General features: G+C 54.8%; 2 protein-coding genes across 9 annotated transcripts in view; one reads left to right on the top strand and one right to left on the bottom strand.

The window, feature by feature from the left end:
* Nucleotides 1-3092: 3092 nt before the first annotated feature.
* LOC138765389 (uncharacterized) lies at nt 3093-9758 on the top strand. The gene is made up of 5 exons (XM_069942431.1): nt 3093-3241; nt 4742-4851; nt 6480-6605; nt 7705-7845; nt 8152-9758. Exons 1-5 carry the CDS (start codon nt 3093-3095, stop codon nt 8367-8369), a joined length of 744 nt encoding a protein of 247 aa, XP_069798532.1. The 3' UTR covers nt 8370-9758.
* LOC138764326 (pleckstrin homology-like domain family B member 3) overlaps nt 9475-14824 on the bottom strand; it is a 26904-nt gene continuing 21554 nt past the window's right edge. For 7 of the 8 annotated variants that reach the window (XM_069940081.1, XM_069940086.1, XM_069940080.1 and 4 more), the window contains 4 exons: nt 13563-13646; nt 12940-13156; nt 12461-12546; nt 9475-10304 (listed from right to left, as the gene is read on the bottom strand). In XM_069940081.1, the coding sequence (XP_069796182.1) occupies nt 10170-10304; nt 12461-12546; nt 12940-13156; nt 13563-13646 (522 nt within the window). In that variant the 3' untranslated portion in view covers nt 9475-10169. The remainder of the gene's footprint in view (nt 10305-12460; nt 12547-12939; nt 13157-13562; nt 13647-14824) is intronic. The other variant, XM_069940084.1, reaches the window with a different exon arrangement.

The following is a 14824-nucleotide window of genomic DNA, read 5'->3' as shown; positions in this document are numbered from 1 at the left end:
GGCGAGCCTCCATACCAGGAGTCGAAAGGGACAGAAGGCAAGTATTGGAGGACAGGAAGGGAGGGTGAGAGGTAGATGGAGATCAACTGGGTGATGGGTATGACAGAGTATTTGGATATGTTTTGGGGAGATAATTGGAGTAAGTCACATACAGATACTTTAAAACATATCTTATTTGAAATACTGGAGCTCTGCTCATGCTAGATATGTCGGGGCCTCTGGGCCTTTGCAAGAGCTTTGAAGTGTGCCGAAGAGACTTCTCTAATTGATTTTTGTTTACAAAAGGCAACAGATGAAAGAATTTGTTGGAGCCACAGACTGTCTGGAGAGGAGCTTGCTGTTCTAAGAGGGTCATGTGGTTTTGCAAGCAGAGAGAGGGTCAAACAGATTTTCTCCCAGAGATCAGTTCTACAGTGTTACCACTAGCAGAAGTAGCTGGGACTGGAGCCAGACAAGCTGGCAAGCTTGTGGAAAACCCCATATAGAAGACAGGTTCTTATTCCAGCCTGGTCAAAGCACTTGTGGTTCATGCAAGAGGAGAGGACCAGCTGTCTAATCTTTCACTTGGAATAAGAGAAACAACAAAGAACTCGGTATAGTGACCTGAAAGAAAGATGTGATCATCTGGAGAACCCTGAGGGGGCAAGTTTCTTCAGCAAGACACTGAAGTGGCTGATGAAAGTAAATCAGCAACAAATCTCTCTCTGAAAATCAACAAGAACCTTCCTGAGTGGTGACCATTTACCTTTCAAGCACCAAAGCCTGGTGAATGTTATAACCATAATAAATGATAAATTCTGTGCACCAGTGAACTTGGAGGAGTGAGAAGTGAGAGTGGACTGTGAACTTTTCTGAACTTACACACATGCGCTTAGAATTAGAAGGGGGTTAAGTCAGGTAGTTAAGTTAATAGTGATAAGTTAAAGTGTGATTCTGTTTTCATGTTTAAAGATAATTAAAAGCAATTTTTGTTTAAGTAAATATCTATTGCTGCTTGGTGAATATCTATTGCTGCTGGGTCTTTGGGCTCATAACATGTGTAAAACAATGACGTTAAAAGTTTTAATGTAAATGGGCTAAATAGAACGAAAAGAGAAAAAAGAGTTGGCACACCTTATGGAAGACACATGGTTGAAGTGTGGCAACTGTATCTGAAGCACACAGGTGCACAGATATAATTCACAGCCCCCCTCCCCCTCCCCGAATAAGAAAAAAGGAACGATCCGCCACAGCAGATAAAGGATTAAGAGTATGTGTTGGGAATGTGGTGCAGACGACGGGTTTTTGCCCCATCTTAACATCTGGGGTCCTCCAACTGCGAGGAGGATTGTTGTCTTTGTTGATATTGAGGGAGTTTTTGTACGTCTGTATTTTTATATTCTGGTATTAGTATAATTTAAGGGATAGGGAGGGGAGGGTGTAAGGAGGGGGATGTAAATCATATTATGTGGGAAGAGGAGGTAGTATTTTGTTATTGTATTTACACGAGTTCTTTGGAAATCAAAAATAAATGGATCAAGTATCAGGGACTGTTCTCGCTGCTGCCATCAGGTGCCAGAGGACTCGCCCCACCAGGTTCAGGACTAGCTGCTCCCCTTCCACCATCAGACCCCTCAACAACAATTCAGGGACCCATTTAAGGACTTTACTGGTTTTTTTCTCTCTCTCTGTATCACAGTCGTTTTGTTTATATTTCTTTATTTGTTTACATGTGTATGTTGAGTGCAGTTTTGTCTTTGCACGGCCAATATTCTGCTTGGCCCGCAGGGAAAAAAGAATCTCAGGCTTGTATGTGGTGTTCAATAAATCCGAAATCACCACGGGAAGGATGTGATTGTGATCGAGAGGATGCAGAAGAGATTTCACAAGGACGCTGCCTGGATCGGAGGTATGTAAGGGACCTGAGGGATTTACGGAGATAGAGAGGGATGTAGGGGACCTGAGGGGTTATGAAGACAGGGAGGGGTGTAGGGGACCTGAGGGGGTTACGGAGACAGGGAGGGGTGTAAGGGACCAGAGAGGGTTACGGAAACAGGGAGGGGTTACAGATCAGTTCCAGTATGCCTTCTGATGATGACATGGGATTTACAGGGACGGGGGTTTTCAAAATTTCGTGACACCCGGGTGCAATGCACAACATGATGCCACGATCAGATTCATATCGTTTTACCTTCCTGAAGAGGTCACGAAATGAACTAGACTTCCTCCCGCGGCACTCCCCCCTCCCCGCCCCTTCTCCCCTCCCATGGTGCTCCATCCTTGCCTCCCCTCCTGCAGCGCACTCCCTTCCCTCCTCCCGAGGCGATCCCGGGTCACCTCCACCCTTTCCGCCCGAGCCCTCTGTTTGTTCCCAAACGCCAGCAAATATCGATGCAAATCCTCTGCTGCCGCTACATTGGGCCCGGGAACTGTGGGTGCGAGGGGTGGGAACGAGTGGGAGGGGGGAATGAGAGAGGGGAATAAAAAGAGGGAGATAGGGAAAGAAAGAGTGAGGGAGGGTAGAGATAGAGGGGAGAGAGTAGTGGGGGAGAAGAGAGGAGGGAGAGAAGTATTTGAGAGAGAGAATAGTCACACACTCTTCTCTCACACCTGTCGCCATATAGCGGGGTGATGGGCTGACGTCCTCCTCTCCCCCGTGTAACATTGGTAAAGGGGATGATGGTCTCCTATCCTGGTGTAGCAGGGGAGAAATGGGCTAAAAGGGCTCCTGTCCCGGTGTAACAGGACTAGAGGGGTAGAATAGCCTCCAGTCCTGGTGTTACAATGGCTGAACGGCCTCCTGTCCCGGTGTTACAGGGGTAGAAGGGCTGACGGCCTCCTGTCCTGGTGTAACATGGGAGAAATGGGCGGAACGGCCTCCTGTCCTGGTGTTACAAGTGTTGAACGGCCTCCTGTCCCTGTGTAAACAGGACTAGAGGGGCAGAATGGCCTCCAGTCCTGGGTGTTACAAGGGCCGAAAGGCCTCCTGTCTCGATGTAACAGGACGAGAGGGGATGCCGGCCTCCTCTAGCGGTGTAACAGGGGAGAGAGGGGCTGAACGGCCGTGAGGTTTGTCCTGTCAGTTAGTGTGGTGGGAAAGGCGGGCGAACGAGATGTGGGAGGGGTGGATTCAACATAAAAACCACATCACCTCGCTGCTCCGGCTGTTGAGAGCGCAGGAGCGGCGGCAAGAGTCACTTCTCTCGGGCAGGGATGGAGCTGCCTGTCGCGGCGCTGGTCATCTCGCTCACCCTGGAGAGCGGTGAGGGATTTATTGCCGCCCCCCTCCTTCAGGAAGGAAGGAGGGGGGTGAATGTTGCGTGATTGTCCGGGCCCAATCTCTGCGAGGAGTCCGTCTGGTCAATAACTCGAGCTGAGGGGAGTGCTTCAGGAGGAACGCCGCGGGGGAAGGGGAGGGAGGGGACTTGGGAGAGGAAGCAGCGCCGAAGGATGGTGGGGGGGGGGGGAGGGGGGTGGGAGCGCACAACCTGAGACCTCAGAGCTCCTGCATTCCCATGACCCCCGTTACATCTGGACCCCGTTACCTCTGGGACCCCCACCACCCCCGGGGACCCCCGTCAACCCCCCGTCACCCCTGGGACTCCCGTCACCCCCCGTTACCCCTGGGACCCCCGTCACCCCCCCGTTACCCCTGGGACCCCCGTCACCCCCCGTTACCCCTGGGACCCCCGTCACCCCCAGTTACCCCTGGGACCCCGTCACTCCCAGTTACCCCTGGGACCCCCGTCACTCCCAGTTACCCCTGGGACCCCCGTCACTCCCAGTTACTCTGGGACCCCCGTCACCCTGCCACGCCGGAGCCGAGTGGGACGGGACAAGCCATACTGACACCACAGCTGAACCAGTGGGTCCCGGAGTCCCGCTGCCCCGCAGTGAGAGGCCGCGCTGATTCCAACCTGTCAACGGCCTTTGTCCACCAGCCGAGGAAGAAACACGGAAAGTTTCCGCCGCTCCGAGTTTGAGGCTTTGACACAAACTTTTCCTGTTGTGCGTCGACCGTTTAAAAATCTTCCTGTGTTTCCAAGAAAACCAGACAGAGAGGTCCCCGGCCAACGTGAAGCTGCTGCATGAGACGGGACAGGATCGTCCCACTGACGAACACGACGGACTGATGAAAGGAGCGGGGGTGGGGGGGGGGGGGGGCGGGGGCTGGAGCTGGAGAAGGGCCGAACTCCCTCTCACCCCATCTGGCCTTGTTGACGGAATGGCCGTGGCGAGGAAGGAAGGAGGCGTGTGTTCTGCGTGGCCGGGCTGTGATCCGGACATCGGGGTTGCACACAAGGCACAGAGAGCGGTGGACAACCCCTTCTAGGGTCCAGGGTGCAGAGCTCTGTCACATCTCCCAAGGGAGCACCAATTATACACTGCTCCCTTTCCCTGTAACCCCCTCCGGTCCCCCACACCCCCTCCCTGTCTCTGTAACCCTCTCCGGTCCCCTACACCCCTCCCTGTCTCTAACCCTCTCCGGTCCCCTACACCCCTCCCTGTCTATAACCCTCTCCGGTCCCCTACACCCCTCCCTGTCTCTGTTAACCCTCTCCGGTCCCCTACACCCCTCCCTGTCTCTGTAACCTTCTCCGGTCCCCTACACCCCTCCGTCTCTGTAACCCCCTCAATCTCCTAAACTCTCCATGTGCGTGTAACCCCTGCATATAACGGGATGGGTGTGCCTAGTGGATAGCATAGATTTGGGCTTAAGGGCTGTTTCTCTGCTGGATGACGTGTTGTGATTGTGTTCCAGCTCTCTCGCTGACCTGCTACAATGTAGTACGGAGACGTGTGGCCCCCAAAATGTGCGGCAGTGTCAACCAGATGAGAGCTGTTTGCTCAGTATAAGTGAAGAGGCGAAAGGTGAGTAGGTATGGGACTCTCCCTCACTCCCCACCCCCCACCTCCTTTGCCACCATTCACTCAACTCCTCCTCCCTCCTCTCCAGCCCCTCCCTTCCTCCCTCCCCATCCCTCCCTCTTCACCAACCCCTCCACTACTGACCTTCATTGCCTTCTCACTAGCCCTCCCTCCTCACCGGCTTCTCCCTCCACCTCCCCTCCCCTCGCCATCCCTCCCTCCAATGACCCACCTCTCACTCTGTCCTCTCCCTCCACCAAACTCCCTCTACCACCCCTTCCCTCCTGCCTTCCTTGCCATCCCTCCATCCTGCCTTACTGCCCCCTCCCTTCCCTTTTCACCCCTCCCCACTGCCCCTGCCCCTGCACACCCCTCCTTCCATACCAGCCCACATTTCCCCCTCACTGCCCATTCCCACTTCACCATCCTCCATCCTCACCAACCCCCTGCCACTTTACCATTCTTCCCCCTTCCTCAAAATCTCTCCCTCTCTCCTCAAGGCTGTGTGTATGTGTGTGTACACATGTGTGTGTGTGTGTGTGTGTGTGTGTGTGTTAGTGCGCGCGCGCGGTGTGTGTGGGTTTGTGTATCTGTGTTTTTGTGTGAGTGTGGGTTTGTGTCCGCAGGGGTTGGTGTTGGGGCCGTTTCTTTTCGCAATGTATGCTGATGATTTAGAGAATGGTTTTGAGGCCAAGTTTGCAGGCGACCCAAGATGGGGGTGAAGCAGGGGGTGTTGAATAAACCAAGAGGTTGCACAGAGGCTTAGAAGGTTTAGGAGAGCAGGTGAAGAAATGACAGATGGGATCCAACGTTGAGAAATGTAAAGAAAGAGAATGCTATGTTGGCATTAATTCCACGGGGAATAGTGTACAAGGATAGAGGGGTGTCGATGACTCTTCTCTGGGGCACTGGTGAGACATCATTTGGAGAACTGGGTGCAGATTTGGGCCCCCTGTCTTAGAAGGGATGGACTGATGTTGGAGAGAGAACAGAGATTTACCAGGACAATTCCTGGAATGTCAGGGCAAACTGAGGAACATTTAGCAACTCTTGGACAGGATCCATTGGAGTTTAGAAGAATGAGAGGGGATCTCTTCCAAACATTTCGAACACTGATGTGAATAAGATGTTTCCCCTTGGTGGGTGAATCCAGGACAAGAGGGCATGGTCTTAGAATGAGAAGGAGTCCATTTAAAACAGAGAGGAGGAGAAATCTCTTTAGCTGGAGGGTCGTGGAATTCGTGGCCAAGTCCAGCTGATCGTTGGGGGAGTTTGAAGAGGAGTTTTCTGGCATCTAATTAGTCAGGGGATCAAGGGATACAGGGAAAGGCCAGAAATTGAAACTGGATGTGAGAACGGTTTAGCTCAGGGTGGAGTAGCGAAGAAGATTTAATGGGCTGAATGGCCGACTTCTATTGCTTCATCTTGTGATCTTGTATGTGTCTGTGTGTGGGCATGTGCGAGTGTGTGTGCGTGCGCGCAAGAGACTGTGAGTGTGTGAGTGATAGAGCATGAGTGTGTAAGTGTCAGAGAGAGTGAGTAAGTGAGTGAGCAAGCTGATCCTAGCTGGGAGGTGTTAACAGGCTTGTCCTCTCAACTCCTCCCCCTCCACCACCCCCCCCCCCCAACAGACGGAGTGGTGGAGAGATACATCCAACGATCATGCATGGCTAACTGCACAGACACCAGCCTGAAACTGGGCACCATCTACCTGGACCAGCGCTGCTGTGGAACGGACCTGTGCAACCTGAAGCCAGGTATGGGCCCTTCCACCTCCCCCTCCCCCTCCCCCTCCCCCTCTAATCTAACCCCATCTGCTCCCCTCTTATTCCCCCTTATCTGTAACTCCCACATTCCCCTCTTCCACCACACCCCTTTCCCCCTCTCCTCACCCCCATTTCCCCCTCCCCTTGCACCCTTCTACCCTGTTGACAGAAGTTTATGGGAGATGGGGGAAGTGGGGGGGGGGGTTCAACCTTCCTTCATCGTGCACTATCTGGGAGGAGGCGACTGACCCTGGAATTGGTCCAGAATGGGTGGGACCGCTCTGGAACAGATCTGGATTGGAGCGAGTGGGGTAGGAGTAAGAGGGCGTGAGTGGGGTAGGAGTAAGATAGAGTGCAATGGGTCCGGTGGGTGTCAGGTTTAAACTGGGTGGGACAGGTGCAGAACAGGTGTAGACCAGGTGGGATGGTCCCGGATGGATCAGAACGGGTAGGACGGGTGTAGACCGGCTGGGACGGTCCTGGAACAGGTCTGGAACAGGTGGGATGGGTGAGACTGGGTGGAACAAGTGTAGACCGGGTGGGACAGTCCCAAATGGATCTGGAATGGGTGGGACGGGTGTAAACTGGGTGGGACAGTCCTGGACGGATCCGGAATGGGTGGGATGGTCCCGGATGGATCCAGACTGGGTGGGACAGATGTAGACTGGGTGGAATGGGTGTAGACAGGGTGGGACGGGTCCTGAATGGATCTGGAATGGGTGGGACAGGTGTAGATTGAGTGGAATGAGTGTAGACCAGGTGGGACGGTCCCGGACAGATCCGGAATGGGTGTAGACTGGGTGGGACAGTCCTGGAACGGGTAGGATGGTTGAGACTGGGTGGGACAGGTGTAGACCGGGTGGGATAGTCCCGGATGGATCCCGAATGGGTGGGACGGGTGTAGACCGGGTGGGATGGTCCCAGAATGGGTGGGATGGGTGTAGACTGGGTAGAACAAGTGTAGACTGGGTAGGACAGTCCCAGAATGGGTGGGACAGATGACTGGGTGTAGGCCAGGTGGGACGGGTCCAGACAAAATGGGATGGATCCATAGTGGGCAGGACATTGACCCTGTTGTCCCATCACGCAGATGTGCGGCGACCGTCCCGGACATTGGAGTGTCACGGATGCCTGGAGTTCGGGAACGACATGCAATGTCTCCGGAACGGGACTGTGCGGTGCGAAGACAAGCAGACACAGTGTGCGGAGATCCACACCCGGCTCCCCGGTGGTGAGTGTCGGCCCTGGGGCCAGGAGGGAAGGAGGGAGCACCACGGGAAGGGAGGGAACGAAGGGGCGCCGCGGGAGGTGGTGGGGAGGAGGGAACGCCATGGGAGGTTGAGGGAAGTAAGGAGTGCCACGGGAGAGAAGGTGAGGAAGTGCCGCGGGAGGGAGGGAATGGTGAGGAGTGGATGGTGGGAAGTATGCGAAGGGTCATCCCTACCAGCCTCAAGGCTCATCCAACCTCGCCACCTGTGGGATCTTGCTGTGCATTTCCCAGGACGGGAGGTAATGCTGGGACCTTTCTGTGCTGCAGACAAGCTGCGGGAGGTGACTCTGCGAGCCTGCGTGTCGACTTCGTGGTGCCATGGGGCCAAGACCATGGCTTCCATCTTCGCCATTGACAACATCGACTGCTGCCAGCACAGTCTGTGCAACCGGGCTGCCTCGCCAACTTATCGGCCCCTCCGCCTCCTGCTCCCCCCCACCTGCCTGCTACTGATGAGCACGATTCCCATTGCCGGATGGTGGTGAACACTGCGCCCGCCCCTCCTGGGGATCGGCGCCTGATGCTCTTATCGCAAGTTGGCAGCCTGAGGAAGCGCTGAGAGATGGAGGGAGCACCGAGGGAGTGCCAACTGTGAGGGAGCGGAGGGGGAAGTGCCAATTTGGGGGAGGGGGAGAAGGAGGGTGAAGTGGAAGAGGCCGGGAGGGAGGGGGATGCGGATGGGGTTGAGGAGGAAAGGGCCAAGGAGGGGTAGTGAGGAGTGGAGGGAGTGCTGTGGGAGGAGTGAGGGAGCAGGCAAGGGAGGGGGTAAGGGGAGTGAGAAGATGAGGAGGGACGGAGCGGGAAATGGAGGCAGGGTTCGGGAAGGGGAAAATGGTGAGGAGAGAGGGGAGAGGAAAAAGAGGTGTGGGAGGGCGCGAGAAAGGGGGGACAGCAGAGGGAGGGAGTGCCTTGGGAGGAGGAGGGAGTGTCGTGGAAGGGGTGATGGAGGCTAATGTGACAAATATAACTGGCTGAAATTCGACCACAGGCCCTCTTGTTCTTTTATTTCCCAGAGACGTGGGTTCGACCTTCATCTCCTGCTGTCAGCTCCCTCCTGCTGTCAGCTCCCTCCGCACCACCCCGTCACACACACCCGGGGTCAGACACAGAGTGAAGCTCCCTCTGCACCGTCTCGTCTCACACGCCTGGGGTCAGACACAGAGTGAAGGTACCTCCACACTGTCCCGTCACACACTCCCGGGGTCAGACAACGAGAAGCTCCCTCTGCACTATCCCGTCACACACTCCCGGGGTCAGGCACAAAGTGAAGCTCCCTCCGCACCGTCCCGTCACACACTCCCGGGGTCAGACACAGAGTGAAGCTCCCTCTGCACCATCCTGTCTCACACGCCCGGGGTCAGACACAGTGTGAAGATACCTCCGCACCGTCCCATCACACATGCCTGGGTAGACACATAGTGAAGCTCCCTCTGCACCGTCCCATCACACACTCCCCTGGATTGGACAGAGCGAATCTCTCCCTACACAAGTTGCGAGTGGGTGAGATTTACTATGTTTTCACAACACTTATACAATATACAAATTCCTTCGCCCAGCCCATGGGCAAGAACACCCCCACCCCCCCAACCACACACCCCCATCACCTCACCTCCCTCAGACCCATTACAGAGGCACACTCGGGAGATTCGACATCCAATGCCCTCTTCCCACTCACTGGGCTAATGGTGTCCATTCTGTCATCAGTATGTTCAGATAGGATTTCACTGTCAAACTTTGTTCACACATTTAGTCGCTTTCAACAAAATTACAACGGGTGGGAGGGATTTAAAGACTTGCTTTGAGGCATTTTCCCATTTGGTCATGTCAACAATCATCTTGAGTGTACGACATCCAATAAATGCCAATGAGACTGAGCAGCCATCTTGAGTGTTCTGGTCCAGGTACCACCATTTTGAGTGTACTGCTCCAATATGGGCCACCAGGAACCTTTTCACCACCATTTTCGGTATTCCCCCTTGGAAGCTACCAACAATTGCCACAGCATATCTTCAGCCACCATCTTCAGTGTACCAATACGTGCCTCAGTGGATCTTCAGCCTCCATTTTGTGTGTACCATCTCCAATATCTGCCACAGTGCTACTCCAGCCTCCATTTTGAGTGTACCCTCACCAATGGACATCGAACTGCCATTTTGAGTGTATGTGCACTGGCAAGGACATCTTCACCACCATCTTGACTGCCCTCTTCCCCATTTTCAGGCAAGCTCCAGGGAAGGCAGTGAGGGAGGAAGGGGTGAGAGGGGCAGGGGGTCCTCCTGGTCCTTTCAGCTGTGCCTGGCTCCCTCCACAGTTGTCAGGATCACCTCCATCCAGATCCTCAAGGCCACATCGCTTGGGGCGACCAGGTAGTACCGCCGGTCGTAGGTCTTGAGGCAGAAGGTCAACAGGGGGCTCGGGCTCTGCAGAAGGGTGACAGGGTGAAAGACATATGGTGGCCTCAAACCCCTATCCCGTTCAGCCTCTTAATTCCCTCCTAACCCTTGTCTCCCTCTCCAAACCCAAAGAATCCAGCGCCTCCCTTCCTTCTCTCCCATTTGCCCCACTGTTCCCCCCAGACTCTCTGCCCAATCCTGCCTGGAATCTGGCCAAATCAAAGAGGTTGCCCAGCCCCTCTCTTTGCTACCCCGTTCTTGGTCTGTATTTCTGTCTCGACACCCCTCCCCCACCAGCTCCACGCTTCCCGACCTCCTCTACAACCCCCCCACCCCAACCTTCTCAATCTCCCCTCTGAGGACCTGTGGAGGTGTGGTGGGGGGAATGAAAGAGATGGGCATAGCGGTTATCGCCATCCCATTACAGCGCCGGCAATTGGGCCGGGGGTTCGAATCCCGTGCTGTCTGCAAGGAGTTTGTATGTTCTCGCCATGTCTGTGTGGGTTTTTTCTGGGGGCACCGGTTTCCTCCCATCGTCCGAAACATTCGGGGGTTTCAAGGAGTCATGGGCTGAAAGGACCTGTTACTGCGCTGTAGATCTAAATTTAAAATTAATGACCTTATCTTTGCTACATAAAGGTCACAGTTTGACTTGCCAAGTTTCTCCAGCGTCGTGTGCGTGTTTTTACCTCAACCATGGGGTCTGCAGGCTTTCCTGTTTTTCTTAAATTCAAAATACAGGAGACTTCGCCCCACTGCGCACCCCCCCCCCCCCACCGATCACTGATCCAGCCCACCCTCCGACCTCCAAAGGTGCATGGTGCAGTGGCCTTCAATAATGGCGAGATTGCATTCGAGAGCCGCGAGGTGATGTTGCCGACAGGCAAGACCCTGGTGAAACATCACTTGGAAATATTGCTGGTCACCTCACTGCAGGGAAGGATGTGGTCATGACAGAGAGGGGGCAGAGGAGATTCACGAGGACCCTGCCCTGCATTGGAGATTACGCCTCACGAGGAGAGGTTGAGAGAACTCTGTCTTTTCTTCTTGGAGAGACGGTTTATGTATTCAGCCAAGTTTTGGTTCAATGCAATTAGAGTGCAGTATTTTTAATGCATATGTATTAGATGGGCATTGTAAGTTCAAATCTCAAGCAAATGGAAATTACACATCCGGAATCTACCCATACCCATAGGTGCCGGATACCAGGGGTTTTACTGCACAACTTCACCGTCATCGATATCTGGCAGCCAGACCTCAATGAAGTTGCCTCTCATCCTTCTTCGAGCCCCCCAACCCCCACCTCTGCTATAACCTCGCCTCGTGAGGCGTGATCTCCAATCTGGGCAACATCCTGGTGAATCTCCCCACAGCTTCCATGCCCTTCCTTCAATGGGGCGGCCACAACTGAACACGGTAGGAAACCGGGAGAGCCCGCAGGCGCCCGTGATTGCCGTGATAACGCTCAGTGGCGTCGGAGGAACTCGGCCAGACCCATGGCGTCCTCAGAAGGTAAAGGTGTACCCCTGACTTTTCGGCAAGTACAGAATGGGGAGGCGCAGAATAATGACATGGCTGGCTGGGGGAGGGGTCCAGACCAACAAAAGGTGTTGATCGGATATGATAAGAGGTGAGAGTCGATTTTAGCTCTGCAAGAGAGAACTGGGGTGGGGGGGAGGGGGGGCACCAGGAAGTGTGGGTGCGGTTTAATGAAAGCCGGAGAAGTCGACGTTGATGGAGGGAGCCAGACGGGAGATGAGCTGTTGCTCCCCCAATTTGCGGGTGGCCCCACGAGACAGTGGTCTGGCAATGACGGTGAGGGAAATTGGGCGGGCAATTGAAAACGGGTGGCCATGGGGATACCCTGCGGAGGAAGGAGGGCGAGGCGCTCCATGGAGCGACCTCCCGGCCCCCTTTCCGACGTGGAGGAGACCCCCAGCGGGAGCGGCGGCTGCCGGTGGGAAACGACAGGAATACGTCTTTCCCGCCTGCGAGACCAGCCGAGTCCCTCCAGCATCTCTGAGTTTCCAGTGAACACTGGGCTCCAACGGTTGACCCACTAGAGCCGCTACTTTACCTCACGGATTTAATTCTGGCTGTAAGGCAGGAAATCCTGTGCCTTTGCACAGAGGACCCATGTGTACGATAATAACGTCTCCACTAGACCCAGTCCAGGCACGCACCTTTGGAGCATCTCGCAAGTGGTCAAAGTAGACCTCTTCAATTGCTTGGAAGTAAATCACCCCCTTTCGTTTCGTTTCCCCCTTGTCTTCAGCCGTCATGGAAAAGAAACAAAAGTTAACCCTGACCTCTGCCGCACCTCAGGAATGAAGCAAACGTTCCCCCCATCGCGCACAGTTCAGGGAAGGGTTGGGTTTCAAGGGAGGGGGAGTGATGGCGCAGGAGGGGAGAAGAGGGGAGGAAGAGAGAGCTGGCAGAGAAGATGGAGATGAGCGAGAGAGGCTGAAGGGAGGTGGGGTAAGGAATAGGAGGTTGAAGGGAAGGGAGTCAGGGGAGGAGGCAGGGGGATGGGAGAGAGAAAGAGGGACGGGGAGAAAGAGGACAGGAAAGAGAGAGACAGGAGAGGGAGAGGGGAGATGGATTGGGAGAGGAGACAATGGTGATGGTGTGAGGAGACGAGGAGGGGAGGGGAGGGTCCCACCTGTGTAGTAGGACAGGTGCCCCTGTCTACTGTCAAACACAAACCACCGCTTCCTCCAGCTCTTGATTCGCCCCCCGACCTTGGTGAGGAACCCCCGACAGCTCGAGCTCGACAGGTGGATGTGGGGGCACGAGCCCACCCCGTGGCCCGAATCCTCCACATGGCCGCGGAGGTCCAAGGGACGGGCGGGCAAATGTGTCCAATTGGGTCGATTGGGCTGGGAGGCATTGGGGAGGGGGAGAGAGGGAGATGGGGAGGGAGGGGTGATGGAGGTGGAATAAGGGAAATTAAGACAACATAAATTGGAAAGCAAGAACCCTCCGCTAGCTCCAACAGGGTGGGTACAGTCTCATTCTCCCCCCCTCACTACCCTCCTACCCCCCCGCTCCCGACTCATGGTTTTGTCCTTATTTCCAAAATGTTGCATCACATGCCAGCAGCTCCCCCCAAACCCCCCCTCTCCATATACCACTCTCCGTTCTCACCCCTCCATCTTTCCTCGATGTCCCCTCCCTCCCTCCCTCTCCGCCCCCTCCTTCCTCGCCATCCCTCCCTCAGTCCCCTTCCTCTGTTCCGCCCCCCCTCAGTCCCCTCCTTCTCCGTCCCCTCCCACCACCACCAACCTGCAGCATGGGCACGTCCATCTCCCCGCGCTCTGCTCCCTCCTCCCTCTCCGGGACTCCTTCCCGCTTTCCCCTCTCACCTTCCTGCGGGAGGAGAGAGGGAGGGACATTTTCACACCCCCACCCTCATCACCAATTTGTCTGGAGGCTCTGATGGAGAGATTTCCGGACATGGAGGAAATAGCCGGGTGTGGGGGGGGGGGGCGCAGTGGTGCAGTAGGGACAAAGGGCCATATGTCCTCTGTCTCCCGTGTGGTGCTTGAGCGCAGGTTCTGAATCAGATCAGGTCGTGGACACATCACGAAATTCACTGTTAAATTGCTATAAATTACATTTAAAAATAAATAACGTGGAAAAAGTTAGGAGAAAGTGTTTGGGATTCCCTGTCTGATGGTGGAGGGGAAGAAGCAGTCCTTGTGCCGCTGAGCACCTGTCTTCAGGCTCCGGGACCTTCTTCCCGATGGGAGCAGAGTGAAGAGGGCAGGGCCTGGGGGGGTGGGGATAGAGGCTGCTTTTTTAAGACACCACCTCATGTCGACGTCCTCGATGAAGTGATGTCCGTGACGTCGCAGGCCGAGTTCACAACCCCTCTGGAGAATTTTTCTTGACCTGAGCGTTGGCACGTCTGAACCAGGCAGCGATGTGACCAGCCAGATTGTCCTCCACCTGCAGAGAATTTTGAGTCTTCGCTGACGTCCCAAATCTCATCAGGCACCCCACCGAGTCTAGCTGCCGGCGAGCCTTCTTCGTGACTGCATTGACGAGGAGGCTCCAGGATGATGTTGACCACCACCATCCCCACCCCTCCCCAGGAATTTGAAATTCTTGACCCCTCTCTGCCTCTCAGTCCTCATTGAGATCTGGGCCGTGTTCCCCCGGACTCCCTCCCCAAATCCACAATCATCTCTTTGGCTCTGCTAACGTTGAGTGCAAGGTTGTAGCCAATCGAGCTGATCGCTCTCCCTCCTGCACGCACCATTGTTGCCGTCAGGAAACTTGTAGACGGCACTGGAATTCAGATTTAATGTCAGAGAACATACACCGACATCACGTACAACCCTGAGATTCTCTTTCCTGCAGATGAGGTATAATTACCACTTATTGGTAGAGCAAAAAACTGGACATGTGTAAACAGATATAGAAACTGACTGTTCAATACAGAAAGAGAAAAATTAATAAAGTGCACGAGTCCCTGATTGAGTTGGTCGTTGAGGACTCTGATGGTGTAGGGGGGAAGTGGGTGTTCCTGAACCTGGTGGGGG

This window comes from Narcine bancroftii, chromosome 5 (genome assembly GCF_036971445.1).
Source record: "Narcine bancroftii isolate sNarBan1 chromosome 5, sNarBan1.hap1, whole genome shotgun sequence".
In the NCBI taxonomy this organism is placed as follows: domain Eukaryota; kingdom Metazoa; phylum Chordata; class Chondrichthyes; order Torpediniformes; family Narcinidae; genus Narcine; species Narcine bancroftii.
This window is presented reverse-complemented; position numbering and strand designations above follow the sequence as displayed.